The sequence below is a fragment of the Struthio camelus genome, chromosome 3, assembly GCF_040807025.1.
Source record: "Struthio camelus isolate bStrCam1 chromosome 3, bStrCam1.hap1, whole genome shotgun sequence".
NCBI classification, from domain to species: domain Eukaryota; kingdom Metazoa; phylum Chordata; class Aves; order Struthioniformes; family Struthionidae; genus Struthio; species Struthio camelus.
The window spans coordinates 109,040,672-109,064,871 of record NC_090944.1 but is presented as its reverse complement, the minus strand read 5'-3'; the positions used below and the strand labels follow the sequence as shown (position 1 = coordinate 109,064,871).

Genomic DNA, 24,200 nt, shown 5'->3' with positions numbered 1-24,200 from the left:
CCCAAAGTTAACAGATGGGCTTCCTGGCCAGATGAAGAGCTGGCGCGGCAGTGTTTAGACAGGAGTGTCTTTCAGTCGCTCGTGCTAACCAGGTGATTGTTGCTGACATGCATCAAGACATCCAGGCGCATTCTCTGACTCCAAAAATGACCAAGAATGTGGCACAAGAGCAAATTTTTAATTGAGGAAATAATTGAAACAGTGGCTACATGCTGTTTATATGGTCAACCCAAAGTTTTAACTTGCTTTGGGAAAGAGAGCCTTTCGAGTTACTTTGAATAAAAAATAATTTGCTGCCCTGTTTTACTGTTGCAAGATCGCTTTCCCAACACTGAATAGTTTGATTGCTAATATTATTGCAGTCAGTGAGATAAAACAGGTATGAAGCATCCTGAACCTATTGGTCAGACCTGTGGCGGTGAGGATGGTAGTCTCATCTGTTATTTCTAATAACAAATCCCTTTGCTTGGAGTCAAATCTTATTCTGTTTATCAGAACCATTACATTGTTATCAGTGGGACTGTCTGCTTGAAGGTACAAATACTGTGTGTCTCATTACTTAAAGACACTTGGCAGGAAATAACCCCCAAATTTTTACAGCCTCTTTTTACTTTGGTGAAAAATATTTAAACAGGGACAGTGTAATTATCTGAAAGTGTAAGGAAAACATCTATAAATAGAATATTAACATATCACTGTCATTCTGCCTGCCCTTGAAACTCCCTCTGGCCTTCCTGAGAATTTTTTGAGCAAAGAATTCAGGGTTCAGTGCTTTCAAATCTACTCCAGAATTAGTCATGCTAATGGGAAGAGTCCTTACTGCTTGAGATAAAGGAGGTGCTTTCTCAGTTGTTAGACAGGGCCCTGCCAGATACTCTTTAGACTCAAAAGCGGTTCTACAATGGACTCACTCTGCCCCACTGAGGACATAAGCTTAAGATTTCTTTAATAAGACTGGAGGGTAATTTATCATTTATCCTTTAATCTTCTAAAATTGTGTTTATGATCAGTTAGATCAATCTTGTCTTTACCTCCACAACTCCACAGAGCATTTACAGCAAAATTAAAATATTTACATCTAGTTTGATTATTAAATTAATTATCCTCTGGAGTTAGAAAAGCAGATTGCTTTGTTTTGCAGAGTGGCAGGTTTTAGGACCGAATGAAACAGGATCATTCTAACTCTTAAGACATCTTTTTTCTTACCAAACAATCTCATAGAGAACTCTCTAAAACTTGGAAAAGTTAATATTTTTTAAAGCAACAAATGTGGAAAAAAAAAAAAAGGAAAGAAAGAATCACTTCTTCGAAGTAACCTTATGCTGAAGTTTATCTTCTCTCATCTTCATGTCCGCCTAGTTTTTATCTAAACTGTAGGTAGGAAGATTTCATTTTCACTGTGAAACACACTGAAACCTGAGTATGTGTGACATTCATCATAGGCTTGAGTTTCATGGGAGTGTAGGTATAATAAAGCAAGCCATCTTTTCTGACCTATGTAGATTATACACCACAGGTGCTTGTCCTTAATGTAATTAAGTCAACATGAAATTCTAAGATTTACTACGAAGATTTTAAGCACAAGTGAGCTTTTGTATGTGTATTTCTAAGCTCGGATGAAAACAGGTTGTCACTCTCGGGAAGGTGACCTGGAAGTGGGATCAACAAGGTAACTGTGAGATTTAGAAACATAAAGACAGGAAGTGGTTTTCATCCCCTTTTTTACCTTCAAATATTGTGGCTTTTACCATATGACTGCAGTATCCACAGGGATAGCTCACAACAGCTTGTCTTGCTGTGGCCTGAGAAGTATTCATAATTTTTACAGTGCTCTTTTCCATGACTTCTCACTGTATCTGTGGCTGTCTGCAGCCTCGTCGTTTGCCCATGGCGTACAACTAGATAATAGTCCGTGGCCTGGCTGGAGATACTTCGGTAGTTTCTACGCTGAGGAAAACTTGCCTTTTCAGGTTACCATTCACTCGTCTGGCATAACTTGCTACAAAAGGATTCAGGTTGGACATTAGCAAAGCAAGCTGCCTGCCAGGGTAGTGAAACAAGATACACAAGTGTGGGGTGGAATTTCCCTCACTGGAGATTTTCAAGAACAGCCAGAAAAACACTAGCTGGGTTGGACTGAAGCACAAGAGACCCTTCCCCGCTGCAGGAGGCTGGACTAGGGCATCTCCTAGGTGCCTTCCACTTAACGTTTCTGTTATTCTATGGTAAAACACGGAACATGTTCTATGGAGCAAAGCCGGGGTTGAAAAACTATTTGAGAAACAACGCTTCTCTGAAAGACCAGAAATCTCAGTCATACAACTTTCTATTTCATCACTCTCTACAGTGCCTTTGCAACTATTAGATCAGAAGAGTTCAGCACTATTTTCCTATCACAAACATGTGCTTAAAACACTGTCCTTTGGGATCTGTCTGGTTTAATAGTTACCTCTGGAAAAAGGGCTCTGCACTGAAATTCTCACAATGTGCGCTTTTAGCATCACGGCACCGTTTCCTTTCCAGGAACTGACAAAGTGTAGCAGCTCAGGTGTTGGTCCTACAGATACTGCCGTAGCCTGGAGCTCTGTTAAAATAAACTTTCATGTGTACACCACTTGGAAAGATTATCTTCCGCAGCAGCCTTGACCATGGTATGTTTGTCACACTTTCTGTCCGTCCTTGAAGAAAGCTGAAGGACAGTCAGTGTGAGCACGTGTCACTGGCGTGTCTACCGCCACGAGTGTTTTGTGCATGCCCTGACGGGCACACCACGAGCAGCCTGGAGGCCACGTCTGCAGACTTGCAGTCCTGAGGATGACTTTTGGCTGAGCTCTGCACAGCCAAGGGAGCTTAGCACTAGCTCAGGCATCTACCTATACTACATCTCCCAGAGCCTTATTTTGTGTGCCCAAAACCAAATTTGATCCTTGAGGGGCCTGAAGACTAGCTTGTGCATTGAGAAGATTGTCTACTTTTTTAGCTGTAGTAATGAGTTGGCTTAATAAGGACTATTACACCTTATTGCAAATTTTGTTTTGCCTATCAATCAGCACTAACACTACCAATGCTACCACCAGACTACTAATACTACTTGTCACTAATGCTGTATCAACACTAACACTAACTGAATTTCAGTGCCACAAACAAAATTCATTTTCTTACCGTGTAAGTGTATCAGGCCAAATTATAGCGCAAAAACTAAGTTCTACATTACTTCTTGATTAGACCCTGTTACGTTCACTGGAGTAAGATTCCTCGCCTGAGTAATAGCGTTAGTATTTACCATATGCAGAATGCATTTCCACCTCTCTGATTTCAATTGCAGATTTATTGACATAAAGGCATTGTGTTTAGAGAGAGGCTGTTTGTTCCTCCTGAAAGATAACACTGAAAGACTGAAATAACCTTAGTTAGCATTGATTTTTTTTTCTCCTGCAGACTCCTTTCAATCTGAAAACACTCTATATTCTGTGTTTAGGAGAAAGTCTTGGAAGTTAAATTTGTCTTAAAAACTTCGAGATGTGAAATGGACTTTTCAGAAAACCTGTTATGTAGCAATAACTTCCTGATGGTATTTCTAGCAATATAATTTTTTTGCCAAATGGAGCGCAATGTGAAAACTGTAGTTAGAAATTCTTCTTTCAGGCATGCCATACTTCTAAAAAATCATACTTCAACCTAACAGGTTTTATTTCCTATTGCTATAATTAATGTTAAATACCACCAGCAAAGAAATTGGGAGGGAGTAGGAGGAATCTGTCTGACTTGCTTACTTTATGGGTTTGACAGCTATTTATGTATCAGAATTTCTACGTTCACCTCTAGGATCAGATCGGCACCTCCGTCATTTCTGTGAGCCTCAAAGAAACCCCCCCCCCCCCCCCAAAATAGCAGGGCCCTGAACAACAGATGTAGTAGCTAATACTTATATCTGTGCCCTAGCAGTTGTCTAATTAACGGTTCCTTTAAAACAGATATCTGTTCATTAAGTATTAAATGTATTAAAACGTGTCATGTGATCATGTGATAAAGTACATGTGTGATTCCATGTTGTTGATGCCCTAAGCCTGTGTGAGTCATCACTGCGGTCTTGTGCAGATGGACTGTGGCAAGGTATAAGGGCTCATCTTGAAGGCTTTCTTAAGGAAAGCCTCAAAGTCATTTGAAGGGGAGTTTTGTTCAAGAAAGCATGGGAACTAATTTCTCCTTCCCTCTGGGCCTCTGATTCAGCAGAAGAGATGGGCCGCAGCTGTGGCAGCGGTGTCCCTTCAGGTACCACGTGCCACAGTTTCCACACCAGCTCCAAACTGTTGCCAGCTGACAAGGCTGGGAAAATTCGGAAAACTAACTCAGACTTCTCCGTATGCTGAAAGTGCCATGGGACCTTTGATGTCTGTGAGACATTTTAGTGCTTTTCTGCTTTACGTTCTCCTTCATTGCCAGCATCAACTGTGAAAGTGTCTTCATTTGAAAGCACGCAGGGCATTACTGTTGTCGATGCAGCTTTGAGCGAGCTAACGAGTACCTTCTAGACAATGATTATTTAAGTGTATGGAGAAGAGTGAAACCCTCTGTAAATAATCACTAAGGCAGTTGAGAATTGCTTTATATTTTTTTTTAAAAAGCAAAGTAAAACAAACCAAATCACATGTCCAGGGAAGCCTTCAACTGCATATAGGCAGAATCTCTCTTTTAGTCAGAATTTAAGCAAAGGCTTAAAGATGAGCACATGTTTGAATAAAAGTGAGTTTGAATGTGAGCCCATGCTAGAAAGTGACCCGCTGTATTTGGGCATGATATAATTTAAAAATGCAACATATTATTGCGTGCATTCAGTAAATGGCTTAGTGTAGATGGACATGACTTAGACACCTGTCTCTTCTAAAATTCTCCCATTCTGTGATTATTCTTTAATTTCCTTAGTTAACACTCATCATCTTTGTTTTCTTTAACAACAATGTAGAATTACGTAAGGACCTGATCCTTCTCCTATTAAAGAGGAAATTTCCTGTCAGATTTCCAAAGAAAGCAGGTTCAAGGTAGAACAAGACAAATCTTTATGAAGAAGTAGGATGGGAATATTGTCCTTTCATGAAAGCTGCATGTTCTTTCTGTGACCATGGTAGACTGTCTAATTAATTCCCTTGTGCATCAGTAAATGCCTTGCAGCTTTATGAGATGATACTGTAGCATTTACCTTACTATTTTTTTATCTTAAAGTTATGAGATTCATTTGTTGCAGGTGTTCCTACTAAGCCATGCTTTGAAAAGAAAAGAGAGACTGAAATGTAATTGTATGGTGGAGGGGGGTGAGTTTTTTGTCTTTAAAGAAGATTAAACCCTTAAAGGCAAAATCCCGTGTTTCTGCCTGGAGAAACCTGGCTGACGGTATATGTGCTTCTATTGTAGAGGCCCAAAATAGAGTTCCGGAATAATCCTGTGAGACCTAATTTTGATGCATAATGATCTGGTTACACTCAATCCTGAGATCTGCCGAGTCCTGGATATTGTTCCTGGCTCTGCCTCCTGTTTCCAGCGTAGCTTCAGGCAGATTACCTGTCATGCCTCGATATCCTACCTCGTCTGTGGAATGTCAGTAATAATATAGTCTTATTTGAACAGGATGTTTATAATGTTCAGTTTAGCCATTGTGCAGTGCTAAAACAAAGGCTCTGCATCAGTACATACGTACTGATTGAAGTGGTCGTGTTTTACATATTACGATACAAAAGCTCTTAATTTTAATCTTCAGCGGTAAAACATCTGTAGGATCATTGTTCCTTTGCATTTATTGTTCAGTTATGCTCTGTTGTAATCATTACAAGTTGGTGTTAAACCAGCTGTTTTTTCTGGACTGTTGGTTGTGTTTATGGATGACAGTAATTTGAAGACACCCAAGAGATGCACAGACCGAAAAGCGCTTAGGTTGTCCCAGAAGTCTGCGGAAGTGTAACTGTTCTGTTGCATGTGTTATATGCTAGCTCTAGATGTTGTTGTTAGAATTACTGCTATAGAGGGCCTATAGTTTGGCACTGATGGTGCAGTAGCCATCTAACTGCAACTTATAGTCTCTCCCGCCCGCCCAACACTATCACTATCGAGTATGACGCCCCTCCGGACGAAGGGAGAGCGCCCGGTGCATTCGCTTTTAGAAGCTGGAGTTCTGAGTGAGAGCAGCAACGCTGAAAAACTTCTCTGTGTGCTTAATAGCTCTCATTTTCTGAAATATTTTTCCACTTACAGAATTCTGACAATAAAAAGGAGTAAGTGCTTGAAATATGGAGGATGGAGAAATAGAAATGGCACGTTTTACTACCCAAGATGGTTGCAGTTAGTGCTCCGTGCTAAACCTTTTCAATTTATGCTGTAGTAGTATGAAATGAGATCTCCTACATTATAGCCTTTGTTATTCAGCGATTGGGGTTTTTATCCCCCGAAACTTACCCCCTTTGCAGGTTATGGAATATTCTGTGTTACTCTGTATCTTTAAAGTTATAATTTGTAAAATGTACAGAGCAGATATTACATGATTAACAGTATCAAATGTAGTTCCAGACAGTTCATTTAAACATACGAGTATTTACAAATTTCCTTAAATTTTGCATTCCAAATGCTTCTATTGGCTTTTATGGCTCTTCTCCAAGTGCTTGAAGTTAAGCCTGTAAGTCTTCACGATTGTGGCTTGTGAAATTGTAGGTAATATATTTGTATGTACACATGAGTCTGTAAAAGCAATTATATGCTATTGTTTTCCAAATAACTCAGAGTTACTCTTTGTTCTAATGAAAAGCAGTAATGGCATTATTCAAGAGCTTTTGAAGAGCAGTGAGTTCTAAATTTGGCAGTTCTCGAGTACCACCACACTCAGTACGCTCTGTTGACAGTATTCACCATGAACACTCTGCAATTATCATGAGCACTTTTTATTCCTTCTTTTGAAAATGAAGGTTAAATTAATACATTAAACAAGGATAAACTGCAGAATCCATCATGTACCGGTGCAGGACTTTTTCTTTTTAAAATGCATTTAAAAAGCCAGTATTGCTTGGGATGCTAACATTTTCCAAAGCACATCTTGAAAACACCAGTTGGCTGTATCACGCAAATGTTGGGGTTTTCCCAGCTACGCGTTTTCTAATGAGATCTAGTAACCTTTACTTTCCTGGCTGTGAACAAGAAAACTTTGGGGAGGGCCTTGTAGCTCATTGTCTAAGTAGATGTCATGAGATAGTTAAATGAATGTCTTTAGTGCGGCATTTCAGTATGAAGTAAATGGAAATGTACTGGGTTTAGTTTGAACGAGAGACTATTGTTAGTGCTTATAGAAATGGGTGGTTCACAGCCCTGAGGATGAGCCGGCAGGTGCTAAACGCAGATGTGATTATCCAGTTCTGCGTCACCTGGTAAAGCTGCTGCCTGATTTGTGTCTGCGGCGCGGAGCATCCTTGTAAGTCATGCAGAAACATAGCAGTGTCTTGCATGAGCAGCGCAGGATAGCACGCCTTTTACGTTTGCACTGGGTAATAGCAGGCTAGCTGTATGAGTGTAAAGCTCATGGGTGAATTCATTTTTCTTGTGACTTTGTTTCAATGAAAGACTGGTGTCCGATGATGCCAGCTACTGCTACCGCCCCCCGCCCCCAGGCACTGCCGCTGACTGCTGAGGGATGGGCTCGGCGTGGGCTGCAGCGAGAGGTGCGTGGTGGAGGCAGAGGCACTGCGGGCGAGTGGCTGCCTCCCCTGTTGGACACGCCATTCATCTGTGCAAGTCTCCACTATGGCAGAACGCAGTGCCCTGCTTATGGCCACGCGCTCCTCTTCCCTGATAAATACAGAGCAGCGGACGAATGGGAAGGATGGTCTGCGGGAACTGGCTGACGGACTTCCAGGTTTAGCTAAGAAAGCTGCAGTTGCCTGAGCTATTTGAGCAGCCTTCTCGCACACAGAGATGCAGTTTGTGTGGAAATAATATAGATAATTCAGACCTGCTATTTAATCTGATAATTTCAGGATCTGTATGTTACTTGCATCCCTTTTCAAGTCAGAGCAGATGCATATCGGCAGTGTTTGTATTTGTGAAAAAAAAAAACAAACCAGTTTTGTTATTTTAAGTATAAATACTGTAACTGAAAAATGTGATTTCATTGAAGTATTCAATATAGATCTTTAAAATAATTTTACTTTATTATTTTAAGAAACTTTTGCTAAGAAAATAGTGTCATGGAAGTCTGTTCCTGTAGCCAAAATTAGAGGAAGATTTTTCATCTGCTTTGTAAAATTACAGAGGCTTTGTCTGTGAAGAGTTATGCTTAAGAGGAAAAAAAGAAAAAAAATCAAAAAATGAAAAAAGCAATATTGTGGACTGATTATCATATCGACTGTGAACTGTGCACTGTCAGAACATCTTGTTCTTTTCATATAAGCAGATAACTTTTTGTGAAAACTCTCCAGGAGAGTGGTATTTTAACATTAACTTTGTCACATGCAAGCTGCATACTTTAGCAAATTCTGAAATCTGGATGATAACCAAAAGAACAGTGGTAATACTTACATATTACATGTAGAATTATTTCCTTTAAGAAAAAAAAAAATCCAGCAGCTTTGTGATTTCAATAAATTATTCAGAAGCTGGGAACAAGAGTCTTTGGTAAGATTTCCAACTGCTTGCTGTTCTTTCTCTGTGAAAGCCAATCTTTCTCCAAAGGAGCCGAGCTATAATTAGAAATTGATTTATTATTTAATGCATAAAAATAAATATAATTGATACATATTTGTTATTTCTTATCTCTTTCCTTGAAAAGAGGATTTGGACCTTTAGTTTTTGGTCGCTCTTTGATATAGATAAAAGGAGTAGCTTTGTGTAAGTCTGTTTATTTACCAAGAACTCACCTAGAATATAAAAGTAACTCCATTCCGGCCATCCCACAAATGTGTTTTGGTGAAAACTCATTCTGAGCATAATGTTTTTGCAAGATACTAATGTGTAAGTAGCGCAGGCTTTTTGATGTTTAAATGACCATGACAGTGTCATGGTTTTCAGCCCTTGCTGCGCAGTAAAAGAAGTTGGCCTCTGTTCGTGGTTCTGTACTCTCTATTTTCACATGTTCTCTGTCCGTCAGCTTAGTTTAAGACCGTTTTCTAACAACTCCTAAATAAACAAATAACTCCTAATTTTATAACTCTGAAAAATAGGAATTATTTGAATATATTAAAATAAATTGAGATTACTATAGATTTATAGATTTGAATTGCTCTGTTTTTTTTTTTCTTTGCACCGTATTACTGCTTGGAAGAGAACTCAGTGTAAAGAAAAGCTTGCAACAGACCAAAGATGTCTTTAGCATAACATAAAAAGATGTAATGATTCAGTATAGGTGAATTTCCAAGCATGAGAACTATTAAATACTTTTCAAAATGTGATATGCATGGAAGTAGTGAGTGCTTGGAAGTAGTGAGTGCATAGTTTCATTTGCATGGATCTCTGTCCAGAAAGAAAGTCATTCTTGAGAATATATGCATCAGTAAGAGAAGAATTGTATTGTATTGATACAAGTACTTGTCCTTAAAAAAATATATGTAAAAAGAATACAACATACAGAAGTAAAAATACTTTGCCTTGCCAAATATCTTAGCAATGGCCCTTGCTATTGTAGTACTAAAGACCACAGAAAGGGATTTTCTGCTGAAAGAATTGGTAAGGATGCTAGGCGGCTTGTGTGAAGGGGGTGGTTTGAGAAAAATTTGGCTCCTGCCATAGATAATTTCTGCCTCTATCAGTTTATCTGTATTGCCCCTCTGTACTCTGCTGCTGACAAGAATGAGTAAATTCTGACCTGGAAATTAGAAGCAAGTTTCAAAGTTCAGAAGGAAGAAGGATCTGGCACAAACCAGGAATATTGGGGGCAAAAAAGCTTGAAAAGTTTTATACACGAAAGATTTTAAAATGAAACTAGATGAATCGTGAACAGGATTAATATCTGACAACCGATGACTGGATTAGGGTCTTTTTTAGTTTGCTTGTACAACCTGTCTCATTAAAAACTATGTAGTGTTCTTTGTTGCTAAGTTGTTCTGAGCTGTTGCTTAATGGGTGTTAGTGATGCTTCTCAGAATAACGCCTTGGAAAAATGGAGCCAGCGTTTGCCAGAGAATTATTTTAAAAGCTTTTATTTGGACATGTAGTAAGTAACTTGAATTTTTACGTCTTCTACCATTGAATCTCTTATATACAATTGAGCAGAAATTGGTTAAGAGGAACAACGTCCTTCCCTTGAACGTTTTGTTGACAGTATATTAATATTGAAGTGGAGTACTAGTGCCTGAAGCTCAAATTCTAATCAGAAATTCTACAAAGTCATCAATTTCGAATGGAATTTTTGTTCTGCTTGGTACTACGTTTTCCTGTGCTTGTGTTGGCACTTTCTGAGGGATTTTTTTGAGGGGTCTTTGGAAGATCAAGTGAGATGAGAGCCTGAGCTCTTTGGAGAACCTAACTATTTAGTTACAGTTTAAGAGCTTGTTAGTGTGCTTGGTAGTTAAAAAAAATTCAGATGACTTCTTCCCAGCTTAGGTTGAATTTAGAGACAAAGGTTTACAATTATTAGAAGTTCCTAAGCTATGCAATGAAAACTTTGGTCTTTTAGTATTTGATGTTGAAAGAGAACAAATTACAACTGAATTAAGGAAGTTTTCTTTCAGTGACTGGCTGGAGAGGATTATTTTTGTTTTTGGAGAGCATAGGTTTGTTCATTGCATTTGAGTTTTTCAGTATTTGTGTCTGGTGAAGTCAACATTTTGGGGTTTTTTTTTTGTTGTTTTTTTCCCTCTTTTTCAGCACCTAAAGACAATGAAGAACGTGTATTCCGGGAACGTATGCGCCCCAGAAAGCGCCAGGGCGCTGTGCGACGCAGAGTACACCAGGTTAATGGACATAAGTTTATGGCCACCTACCTTAGACAACCAACATATTGTTCACACTGCAGAGATTTTATATGGTATGAAGCAACTTTGGCTTGGCTTTCTTTTCAACTGTGAGTTGAAGAGTTAATATACCGTCCTGTTTTACTGAAGTATAAATGGAACAGAGTATTAGTTCTTTACCTCTTTATTTTAATATTAAGCTGTCATCTGTTTTGCAAACAATAATAGAAGACTGTCAGACTTTCATTATGAATGTTATAATTTGCTGTATTTGTATGTTTTTTTTTTTTCCTCTCAGCCGCAAAGTTCAATCTTTTCGTGTCTAGTACCTGCCATAAAGTCTAGGTAGACAGCCAGTGTGCTGCCCTCTAGGTGCCTAAGTGTAGCTTTAGACCTAATATTAGACCTTCACATTTTGCCAAGATGCCTAAATGCTTGTTTAGGCACTTAAGTGTCACCATCTTTCTCCTTTGAAATAGCAAGCTCTTATATTTCTTATTAAAGTTAATGGAAGATGGGTATATTGGACTTTTAATGATGCAGTTTTTTGAGTGCTCAGGCTACAAGGTCTTTGTTATTACAATGTATACCAAGAACTCCCTTTTAGAAAGGATTTACATGATTTTTGAATAGGTGTATTTTTCAGGTAGAGAAGTCGGATGGAGACTTTTATTTTTCAGTGATTTCTCAGTGATTTTATTCATTTTTTCCAAAATTACCCAGAGATACTCAGTTATACCTTAATAAATCTAAGATCTGATCTGTTCCATAATAAGTATTTCCTAAGAGTGTATCAGTCTTTTTTTAATGTGAAACAAGCTGAATGACATTGTACTCAACTACATTCCTGTAAGAAATGTTTGCAGGTTAGGCTTTAGGCTAGCCAAGATTATCTTGAGTGACAAATACTGGCAAATGCAATCTTGTCTCATTTCTTTCTCTATATAGATATATATAGGTATATAGATACCAACTTAATGATCATTTTGCTAGCTTTTGGCTTCCTTGTTTACTATAGCAAATATGTCTGTACTTCTGAAACCCTTCATGGCTTGTGTCTTCCGACCTGTTACCTCTTAGTAGCTAAAATGTGATCCCTGCTTTGAACTGATCTCAGTTGAGGAATCCAGTTATCACATTTTTGGTTACAAGAAGGTATTCTTTCAAACTTATGTACGTCCAGTAAAAGGAAGGTTTAAAAAGTTGTAATTTTTAAATAAATAAATATATATATATATATATATTCTGCATTCTCTAAAACACTTTGTTTTTCTTTTCAGGGGTGTAATAGGCAAACAGGGATACCAATGTCAAGGTAAGAGGAAAGTCTACAGAAGGAAGTTTGAATTTGTATATTGTATTTTAATGTATAAGTAAGGCATTTTATATGTACAAAGACAAGGTTTTAGCACAAGGCTGCAGATCTGAATATGTTGGTCTCACCAAAGATTCAGTCTTTACAGTAAGTTGCAGTCAGATTTTGAAAACTTGATCTTGAGCAGCATATGTGAAGCAGTAGCATAATTATCATCTCTGTAGATCCTAGTTATCTCTTGATGCACATCCACCTTGAGGCAGTTATGGTGATGCTGGCTTCTTGATTTTTCATTTCTTACAATTTAAAATTGTGAAGTCTTTATTCTGCTTAAGATTCTTCACTGAAAAATGCCAGGTAATTGCAAACACTGTAATTAAATAGATGAGATAATTATAGAGGTCATCAGTAGAGAAGGTTATAGCTAAGACTGCCAAAGTGCTTCATTTTCAACTCTCAATTTCTTGTACTCTTAATTTTCCTATTCAGTCACCAACTGAGGTGAAGGTTGTCTACCTAGTTCTCATTCGACTTGAGTAGAAATCATCATGTCAGTGATGATTTTTCAGTTATGAGAGACTTGATGAAATCTTGTAAATAAATAAATAAATGAGAATAATAGTTTTACATAATGTAATAAGATTTACTGTATTAACATACAGAAGCAGTTCCCTGGGTTGCGCATTTTTCTCTCAACAATGGCCAAAGCTAGAGGAAAAATAAAATTCGTTATTTCACCCTAGAGTAGTTTTTTTTTTCAGGCATTAATGACCTTGAATCTTACTGTATGATAGTCCTTGTAATGTTTAATCTAGTATCTCACATCTGCAAATATTGTACATTCATTAGGTAATTAATATGAATATTGACAAAGCATTTTTGCCTCCTGAAACACCTGTTTTGTTTTCAGCTTACAACAATGTGTTATAAAAGGAACGTGCAACTTCATTTATTCTGTTCTCTGAATTTTACAATGAATTGTCTTTATGTCTCTCTTCCTCGGGAAGCTCTTCAGACAGGAATTATTTTTATCTGTGTGTCTCATACGATGTGGAAATCATGGACTATATCAAATAAATAATGATTGTTCCATAAGAACAAGAAAAAGTACAGTAATGCTTTAAAAGGTGGTTTGTAGTTTTACATAACTGAGATTTTTGGCTGTAGTTTTCTTAAAATGCATTGATCTTTCGAAACTGCATGTCTTCTGCTTATGTAAGCCAGACTTAGAACTCCCAAAATCAGCAGTCACTTGCAGCGAGTCTTTCACATCCCAGAGTTTCTGGTCTTTTGACTTCAAGCTTTTACTTTAAAATCAATCTTCATGAAAACTCATTCTTTTATCTGTTTTTTGTTCATAGTTTGCACTTGCGTAGTCCACAAGAGATGCCATGAACTTATAATAACGAAGTGTGCTGGCTTAAAGAAACAGGAAACTCATGATGAGGTAAATATTTTTAAAATAAATTTTCTGGATAAAACTACTACTCTTTCATCTGTTCAAATTAGTGCCATCTCCTCCATTTAATCAATAAATGTTATAGAGAGTTATTGTGCCCGTCTGGTCTTTTTGTAATATGGCATTTACTTTGGAATGACAGATTACTAGAACCATTTCATTTACATGGAAATTATTGTAAAGCCGTTTATTCTTGTTAATAAACTTCTTATAGCATCTGAACGCTCAGTTAAAGTTTCAGTGAGTTCCATCGCAGTCTTTTTATTTTTGAACCTTCTCCATTTCCAAGTTAAATGAGTTTTGTCATTTTAATTCAAAAGCAGCAGGATCAGACCCTTTATCCCTTAACTGCATTTTATGTGACTGAGTCAGCTGAGCAGCTGATAGTATATGCAGTATGCTTGGGAGTCTTATGTCGACATGAAAGACCACTCAGAAATTGTTCACCAAAGCTCACCTCAACAAAAACTGTATCCAGGCTGTCAAAATGTGTGTATGTGAAGCCATATGTGTATTGAAGAAGACCCATGGCTATTATATAACAAGACATAGTGATAACACAATATATTGCATCGCTAGCAGGTTTCTCAGCATAACTCCTTCCTATTTTTAGTAAGCTTTTGTATATGAAGGGAATTAACTCAACCTGTGCGTTAGGATATTGTGCATTTAAATAAATGAGGACGTTCACCTGAAGGCAGGATAAGCTGCCTTTGGAACAGTACTGTCAGGGAGATAAATACATCTGCAAAGACAGATATTTTGCATCAGAATAGAAAACAAAGCATAACCTTCGCTTTGGTTAAAGGTCTGTTTCAGCTAAGATGGCCTTTTAGGCTTGCTTACTAAAGGCATGCTAATTTCTCTATATAGCGTGACACCAGGGCGTAATGTGACTGCAGTCCTATTGAACTTCTTCAGACTGCTCACCTTTAATGTCTTCAGTATCTTTGTATAGCTGGGTTGATAGGGGAGAGTTGAAGGCCGTTGTTTTTTACAGCTTCAGCCCTTAGCTGTAGCCAGTGAATGCTCTATCTTGTTTGTTTGTTTTTGTTTTGATGGAAAAGCTAATCAAAGCTCACTATCCTCATCATCCTGTTCTGTTTTGTGCAACAGCAAGGCCTTACTATTCTTCACTGTCTTTCACTATAGGATTAGCTAAGGTAAAAAGAAAAAGTACAGGAAAAAAGTGCAGAAAAAGTAAATTTCTATGTTTCTATTTGTTAAAAACCTACGTTTATATACCTGAAAAAGCATAGCAAGGAGTTAGAGCTGTGTGTAGAGCCACTGTTGCAACTTTAATATGAATTCGACTAGCCGCTTAACAGATTCCCTTCTTCCTGTGCAGTTCACTACCATTTTTCGTACTGGAAGCCCTCTTTAATATCTGCATTACAACCAAGGAGTACTGTATTTTAAGTCTGAAAGCTGATCTCTCACATAGAATTGCGATACAGGACTGTTTCTGGCTTGTGCTGTTTTTGAGTAGTACCCAGTGCCCACAGGAAGATATAAAATCTTGCACAGATTTATATTCCCAGGCTCCAGACTGGTGGAAGCTTGTATGGTTTGCTGATATAATGCTGTCATTGTTTAGAAGGGGTACTAGATCACTGGAGGGAAGCCAGCAGTAATAGGAAAGGGAAGGAAAAACATCGAAATAAATCTCTTGCTATACGGCGGCCACTATAAAACCTTATCAATGACATTCTTTAATTAGTAAGTAATCATACCTTGGAGTCCCTGAATGCAACAATTTCTTTTTACCATTTTCATAACCTAAAGGACTGTGGGATATGAAAAAGTAATGAGTTGTGATATAGTTCTCTTTCTTAGTCCTGTATTAGCTCTGCCTCCTGCTCCTAAAACAATTGGGAGTGACTTCCTTGCCTTCCACATTAACTGATCTTTCCTGATAGCTATGTATTTGTTTTTCCCAGAAGTACTAGGAAGCAGACTTCAGTCTTTATCTCTTGGACAACAGCAGCCCTTCCCCTTCTTTTCCCCAAATAAAATAGTGAGAACTCTGGGGCTGGAGCATATGTAATAAAAAGATCATCATTTGAGCACAGACTTATTTCATCTTGTCTGAATTCTGTGCGTTTTCAAAACGTAACAGGGTCTCGTGTACGCTAATTATAAAGAGATTAATTAGAATGCAATATTCTGTGCTTTCCTTTTTCAGCAAGTGGGATCCCAGCGTTTTAGTGTCAACATGCCTCACAAGTTCAGCATTCACAATTACAAAGTGCCCACCTTCTGTGACCACTGTGGTTCGTTGCTCTGGGGTCTTTTGAGACAAGGTTTACAATGCAAAGGTAAGGATTACCACTTTAGATCTTTTCTTCGTCTCTGTGCGAGTGCGGTAGACTTGGAAAGACCTTCTCTGTTGTAATCAAAAAACATGCTACTCCCTTAAAATCATTCTGTCCTTTCTAGGATGTACAGAAATTAATAGAAAGTAAATAGCAGAATGTTGTGGGGATTGCCATAGTGGTAAGAAGGTAGTCCTCTACCCTGCCTGCAACACCAGCCAATGATGGATGTAGAAGACAAAGGTGCAGAAGCAAATTCTGCACTGGCTGCTGTGCAGATTTATCGCCACACAGGAAATCAGAGTTGACATAAGATTAAGAGCATGACAATTTACATCCCATCAGCTCTTATGCCTTCTGTGTTTTCAAAGTTATGGTGGTGGTGATTAAACTTTTGAAATTATTATTCCAGTAGTTGTGCCTTATGCACTACTACTTTACATTGCTTTTTTCCTTTGACATCATCTTCAAAAATGACTGTATATATTGAAGGCTAGGCTGAATGAATCTTGCACCATATCCAAAGATGAGGTATTGGTTGGTATTGCTTTTTATATCTAGCTAAACTGTGCTTTGTGATTGTCTGCCTATCCCGTCTTTCCAGAAAGGAAAGGATTCGTTATATTCTATAACTCATGGACTACATATACTGGACTGTGTATGAAGTTTTTGATGGAAGGGGTGTTTATGTCATTTTAGCTGACTAACAGAAACAGTTGGATACATATTTCCTTGTTTCAAGCAGATATACATCTGCTTATTAGATCTGCATATTCTAAAATGGGGAGAAAACAGTACAAACACTTGAAAAGAAGTGTAATGTTTTTGAAATAGTGAATAAAATTCTGTAATTAGTGCATTTAAGTGAGTGATGTCTTGAAGGTTATGTCAGATCCTTAGGAAGTAGTACCTAATTGAATTATAAACATTTTCATATTATGACACCTTTATGAATGGGTAGATCCATCTTCATAAATATGAAAAAGACATGATGTGCCCTTCTAAGGAGCAGAAACACTGAGATATGTATATAGAAAAACCTATAATCTATTAATAAAATGTATCTTTTGCAGTTTTTTGAGATGAGACATAATTGTAGGTGAATTATTTGTGAACTAATGTTTCAAGTAACACATTGCTGACCACCAAGGGAAATAAGAAAATTCTGTCATGGCAAAGTGACATATGATAAAGAGCATTCTGAAGTTTAAGCCTTCCCCTGTGGTTCTAGCTAGTGCTCAGTCATATAATGTCAGACTCTAAATACTGTTACTTCACTGCTATTAAAGATTTTGTTCAAAAGCGGAGCTATGTTCAGAGAAGATTTTTCCAGTAAACCTGATCCTTTTGCTCTTTCATATTTAATGAAAGCTATAGTATCGCTCTGCTTAATCTAGGAATATATTAGTTCATTGTCGTAGTCTCTCTGAAGTAGCATATCGGCTCATTTTCTGTTAATGTAGGAAATAATGTATGTCGCATATGTATGGACATACACTGTAGGAGATGCATACGAACAATAGTTCAGAGAGTCTGTTTGCTTTCTATATGGTGATAAAATTTGTACCTACAAAATACAGCATAGTCTGCATGAAATCTAGAACTCCCTGAGCTGGAAACGTAGTTTTCCCTGTGTTTTGTTTTCTCTCTTAACAAGTGTCGAGCTATGCTCCCTTCTTCAGAGATGTACTTGCATGTCCAGTGCTCTGGCATCACGAGAAGTGTAGTCCAGAGAATTATTCTTCTTTTATTTTTTCACTGCACTCGTTTTTACAAAACATTTGCATGGAGGTGGAGTATATAACATTTTCCTGCTTTCTTTATGTCAAGCAGTTCAGTTCCCATATGTCTGTTCTTATGGGTCTCAAGACATATATTTAATTTGCCGCTAAGCTTTGGTCACCACATATACTTGCCTGGAAAATACGATGCATAGTGATTTCTTCTTGCTCTTCTGGTGAGCAGAAAGGTACTCCAAAACCAAAGGCACCCGCGTCCTGAAGTGCTCATCGTTACCTCATAAATAATGCTTATCCGCGCAGCTGTTTTTAAACTCAGTTTTGTTTAAAACTCTGTCGATACCTTTGTTGACTGACAATGTACTAAAGTTACAGCTCTCTAAATACGTACCTTTTTTTGGTTTTTTGGTCTAAGGGTAGTAATGAAGTGAGATATTTGCCTGATGGAGTGTTACTGCAGTAGGTACTTAGGCTTGGCAGCTCTGCGTCCTTTACGCCGTGTCCCACCAGAGGGCAGCGAAGTCTAGGACAAAACGTGTTCTCCGGCTCCTCACAAAACCGCTCCGGGCGCTTTGTAACGGCTCAGATGTGTGCCCACCCACACCGGCAAACAATGCAACTTTTTTTCCCCTGCTGATGCCCTAGTGAAGGTATCTGAGGGAAAGACCTCAGTAAATGGATTGAGATCTAAAGAGAGAGGCAGTTTGGTAGTACTTCTAAAAAACGCCCTAGATTCTACGGCCGCCTACAGCAGGATTTAATCTGCTTGAGTAAAATAGAGTAAGAGGCATTAACATGTGAAGAACTAATGTTACTCTCAGAATGAGAGCAGTGGACGGTGCAAATCTGAACTGCGAAGGTTTTTTTCTAGTTCAAATTCTGTTTAAGATTTACAGGATCGTTAAATGTTTCCTTTTGTTCCTGTGTCTGTACTTGGGACTGTCTGAAGACACTGTTCTGTATTTTCGTAGCAGAAGAATGATAACCAGGTTAATCATTTTATATTTCTATTCTAAGTGCCATTGTAAACCCAGCTAAATATTTTTCTACTGAAATGAAATTGTATTTGAAAAAGATATTGTTAGGTCCAATAAGGTCTGATCTAAGTAGGACAAAATACATGCTAAGGTAATATTTAATTTACTTAAGATTTTTTTTCTGATACATTTCATTGCAGTATGCAAGATGAATGTACATCGACGCTGTGAAACAAATGTGGCACCAAACTGCGGAGTGGATGCTAGAGGCATAGCTAAAGTTCTTGCAGATCTTGGAGTCACTCCAGATAAGATTACTAATAGTGGGCAGAGACGGAAAAAGGTAATTTAACTATTTAGTGTCACATAAAAATGAGATAAGCATGACTTCATTGTAACTTTAGTAGTTGGGGTGGAATCACACTCACTTGACTTTGGTCAATAATTTTTTTGAAATCAGTGCAGGACTAAGATTTTGGCTCTTGATTTGTAAGTGCAGATCATCTCTTCTGCATTTTATTGTGAAATTTGTTTTGATCTGGTAGGGTTTTGCAAACCTGGAGACGATATAGTCTGGAAAGATTTACTCTTTTTAATGGAGAAAGAAGACTTGACAGAAAGACAAGGTCTTAACACAGCCATTCGTAAAAATGACAATCTAGCTCAGAATTGGTGTGGAATAATTGATTGGTTGAGACACTGCACCACTCTGCAATATTGTTCGTAAATGCTGATAAATGACTGGGACTCTCGTAAAGAGGAACTGTTTGCCAGATGGTGGTTCCAGAGTTACCTGGATCCAGAATTATCATCATTATTAGAGGAAGAACTAGGCTGTTGTTCTTGGAACAAAGAGTATAGATCACTTCGGGTACATCCAAAGTTGATGGAACTATTCTGATTTCATAATGTGTATCGTGGATCAGAATTTGGTCATACTTTCTATCTGTGTTTGCGTGGTTGTGACGACAGAACCGTTGCTCTCACTTACAGAAATAGACACGTTTTACCATAATTTCATAAAACATTGTCTCTTTATTCTGTTGTAGTTTCATTTTCCTGGTTATTGCACTGTTGAATCCCCTGTACACTCTTGAAAAATGATGCAGAAACATAGAAACCTCAGAAATAAATATATTGAACTGTGACTCCTGGGAAAGCAAATTGCCATGTTTTTATTGACTGTTAGTTTGCAGTGCTTGCTGATATTTGATGTAGTTAAATGTATTTGCCAGACAGATTTCTATACAGGCTCAGAGTGGCTACTCAAAAACTTTCCTGCTCACTGAGTGTGATTATTACGTTTAATTCATTTTAAGAACTTACATTTCTCTGAATTGCTGGCTCTTTCTCTGTTTATATTCTGTATTTGAAGAGATGCCATGTATTGTATGGGTTGAGGTCCAGGCAGCGAAGATTCATCAGGGCTAGAACATCTTCAGTTTCCCTCATACTTTCTACTTGTGAATTAATGTTGCTAAATTAAATTTCCTCTTGGCGCTCTGCTCTGAAGGATCTCATTGCTGAGCACCCCTTTTGGAATTGTTCTTAGCTAATTGCAGGTGCAGAGACTCAACAGCAAGTTCCTGGAACCGCATCAACAGAAGATGATAGGTCAAAGTCGGCACCAACTTCTCCATGTGATCAAGGTTTAATATCTTTTCTTATTTTCTAACTAACTGATGTGCATTGTTTTAATATCCTTTACTATGAGGATTAAAACTGCTATAGCGATCAGCTCCAGCTTTTGTAGATCCAAATCAAGCAAGTAGTTACCACCAAAAAATGGGGCATCTACTGAAAAAGTTATGAAATGTAAAAACCTTTTAAAAAGGCCTACTTCTTGTTTCATTTAAATCTATAAAATTAAGTAGCTTTCAGAGTGAAAATTATAACATAACATAATAGTCATCGTAACATGCTGCTAATTTTACTGGCTGAGTCTTTGCCTCACTAAATGCCTTTGCATACAGAGAATGTATTTTCTATTGTAAGGGTAGGAACATTTTCGATAGTACCATGGATTCTGAGTGTGCCTTTATTTGTCTGAAGGATAGTTGATAAGATTTTGAGATGAAACTGTCTTACAATTCCTTGTTGAGCATTTGCGAAAATAACTTCCATCTGATTAGGCTATGCTAGAATATCTGTGTGGTTTTTAGAGATAAAGATGGAGATATGAAGATACAAAGATGGTTTTATGAAGATAAAAGCCTGTTTCCTGTCAGTCATTCTTCTCATGCATACATTTGGAAACAGATATTGTAACCCTCAATGGTATGACCTGATTTTATGAGCTGAACAGCCTGACTGACAGAATGCGTGTGTCAGCAGCACTTTTAGAATCTGGTCTGATTTGTGTTTTTAAAAAACAGATAGTGTGTGAGGTATCTTATGTACCGTCCTGTGTATACAATGGTATATGAAAAATCTTCTTTACATCAAGAAATAGGAAGGCACATACTTTTGGGTCAAACTCTTGGAAAGTTATTTACAGCTGAGAGATTTCTCACCCTTATTTTGAGAGGGGGAAACTTCCAAAGCTCCATGACAACACGTACTGTAAGTCTCTGAGCCCAGAACTAATTGTTTTTCTGCCTTTTGGTTTCACAAACTACCTTTTGGTTAAATAATATTTTGGAAGTATCTGAGGTTTTGGTTGAAATAAGAACAACAGAGATATCTAAATTCTGTTTAAATTTCACTTTTATAGTTGGCCCGGAAAGTTGTTGCTTCTGAGGCCGTAAGGAGGAAACACTATGTAGGAGCTTAAGGTCCATGAGGACGCACTGTGCTTAGCAGATCTACAATAGCTGCCTGAAGCAGCACTTGTGAGTGGTCAAAAACTTTACTGGTGGGCGTCTGATAAGAAATGGAATTGAGTAAGATGCTGCACTCACATTGACTTCAAGTAAGACTGGGACGCCCAACTATCCTTTGAACTTTTGAAGATACAACTATAAAATACTTAAACAGGAAGATGACTGAGTGCTTCACCCAGATTGGAGTATCAATTTAAACAAAGTACTACTCTGTGGTGCAGGAACACCCACAAATCCCTGAAACAACTATCTGGCCACTACTCTGACTTATCTTTCAAGTTTTGGATGTGTCATTCTCTTAGGATCTTTTTAAAAGGCCACCCTTCCTGTTACAGCAGGTTCTTGGCTGGTTACTGTAAGGTGGAGAAGCAGTTTGCTAAATATGTTTTCTTAGCCACAGAATGCGCTACATAGCGTTCAAGAATGCTGATTAGAAAAGATGGGAGGGAGATTCAAGATGGATATCCCTGCCCAAAACTGATACAGGACAAACATAGACTGGTTTTCCAATGCTTAGTTAAAGTGAACACTTTTCCTCGCATTTCCACAGAAATCAAAGAGCTGGAAAACAACATTAGGAAAGCATTATCATTTGACAATCGGGGAGAGGAACACAGGGCAACAGCGACGACATCCACAGACAACCAGCTTAATAAATCTGGGGAGAATGGTGAAAATGGGGAGCTCAAACAAGCCCAGACCAAGCGAATAGGCCTTGAAGAGTTTAACTTCATCAAAGTATTAGGCAAAGGCAGCTTTGGCAAGGTGGGTAGCATTTTCTTTCTGGTGCGCGGGCTATTTTTGACTGCACTGCTTTGAAAAAATTCATACTGATAGTCAGAAAGTGCTTCCACCCCAGTGGTTTCCTTCCATTCTTTACCTACTGGGTAAAAACAGCTTTTATTGTGAGAATCAGGAATATCAGCCTGCTGATCAACTGGAATTTTCTGCACTTTAAGTCACTGCAGTTAACTAGGGTGAAGCATTTTGAAATAAGATGACAATATGTCACTATTTTGGGATATGGATAATGAAGTGAAGAATATACATACTGTTCAACAAGGTATATAGCAGTGGTCGAGCAGGAAAAAGGAGTCTAGGAGTTCATTCGCTCTCTAGATAATACCCAGTTCAAATATACTCGCTTCACAGAACAATTTATGTGTGTTTGTTTTTCCTTGGTGGGTGTGCTCAGTGCTGGAGGAAGCACAACTCAAGCATTTCCACTCAGATCTGACGAGCAGAAGCAGCTTAGAGAAATGCTGAGAACACCATGTGTGCTGCAAAGATGTAATTCGCCGAATACCTTCCCACAATAGGGAATTGATCAGGATGGAACAGAGTATAGGACTTAAACCTTAAATAATGATAGCAGTTAAAATCAACAACTTTAAAACTGCCAGAAATATGTGTGATTGTATATCATGACGTTCGTGACGCACAAAGTCTCCCTACCAAAAATGGGAAGTAAAAGTGGAAAATAAATTAATGTTTATGCCAACTTACTTTATTATTTGTTGTCATCTCATTAATAGTTATTCATTAAGTTATTTACATAAAGGGATAAAGAAAAGTTTATCCTCTGCATTCTTAACTAACAGACAAAATAGATACAGCTTTTCTCAAATCTAAAGACTACCAGAGGTATTCTTTTCTAAAATTACATTACTTAATTATGTAGAACATGCAGTTTCATCCAGGCATGTACGTAGTTATCATTCCACTGTTATTTTTAAATCTCTTTATATTTCCAATGTATTAAAACACATATGGATGGAACACTGCATTTGTGATATGTTGTGCATATATAAACAGAATTTCTGTTTGTTTTAGGTCATGTTAGCTGAGCTAAAAGGTAAAGATGAAGTGTACGCAGTGAAAGTCTTGAAGAAAGATGTTATTCTTCAAGATGATGACGTAGACTGTACAATGACAGAAAAGAGAATTCTGGCATTAGCACGGAAACATCCATACCTAACGCAACTTTACTGCTGCTTCCAGACGAAGGTAAGCTACATGAACCTTTTCCCAACCTGCATCCAAAACATTTCTGGATGGTTTTGATGTTTCAGCATTTCAGTAGGACTGAATAGGAGTGCTGGCTGTTGTTAAATAGCGTAAATACTATTACCTTGTAAGTGCCAGGAGATGGCAGTAAATGAGTTAAAAAAACACACACAAAAAAAGGAAAAGGAAAAGGAAAAAGTTACTGACGTGCCGTTTTCTGGGTTTCCGGTGTACATTAATAGGGTGCATCATTTGGAGAACTAGGCACAAATGTTAACACCTATTATTTAGAGTAAAGATTCTAAAATGATCCCAGAAATGCTGTTCTTGTTAATTCGGACAAAAACAGGATTATGGCAGAACACTCACCTTGTCAATTTTTTTGCTCTATGTAGTGTATAAAATATTCAAAAAAGAAAAGAAACGGGTATGTTACTTTTCAAATAAGTTCCTATAATGATAATGCTCCACATGTGCTTGAACAGCAGGCAGAAAGAACTGAAAATAAGATCCTATTCCCACAGTGTTTCCTGTTGGGTATCTTTTATACAGAATTCCTCTTTGTAGCATACATTTTGGATTTGCTACTTAAATGTAAGCAAATATTTGGATGGTTTGGACAGCTGACTATCTGAGATTTCTGAATC

At 37.8% G+C, this 24,200-nt stretch overlaps 1 protein-coding gene across 2 annotated transcripts in view; it reads left to right on the top strand.

Annotated features, from left to right (window-relative positions):
- PRKCE (protein kinase C epsilon) overlaps window positions 1-24,200 on the top strand; it is a 305,131-nt gene that overhangs the window by 177,544 nt on the left and 103,387 nt on the right. For both annotated transcript variants that reach the window (XM_009676282.2, XM_068939624.1), the window contains 8 exons: window positions 10,834-10,993; window positions 12,200-12,234; window positions 13,596-13,681; window positions 15,879-16,011; window positions 18,925-19,067; window positions 20,277-20,373; window positions 22,097-22,311; window positions 23,380-23,553. In XM_009676282.2, the coding sequence (XP_009674577.1) occupies window positions 10,834-10,993; window positions 12,200-12,234; window positions 13,596-13,681; window positions 15,879-16,011; window positions 18,925-19,067; window positions 20,277-20,373; window positions 22,097-22,311; window positions 23,380-23,553 (1,043 nt within the window). The remainder of the gene's footprint in view (window positions 1-10,833; window positions 10,994-12,199; window positions 12,235-13,595; window positions 13,682-15,878; window positions 16,012-18,924; window positions 19,068-20,276; window positions 20,374-22,096; window positions 22,312-23,379; window positions 23,554-24,200) is intronic.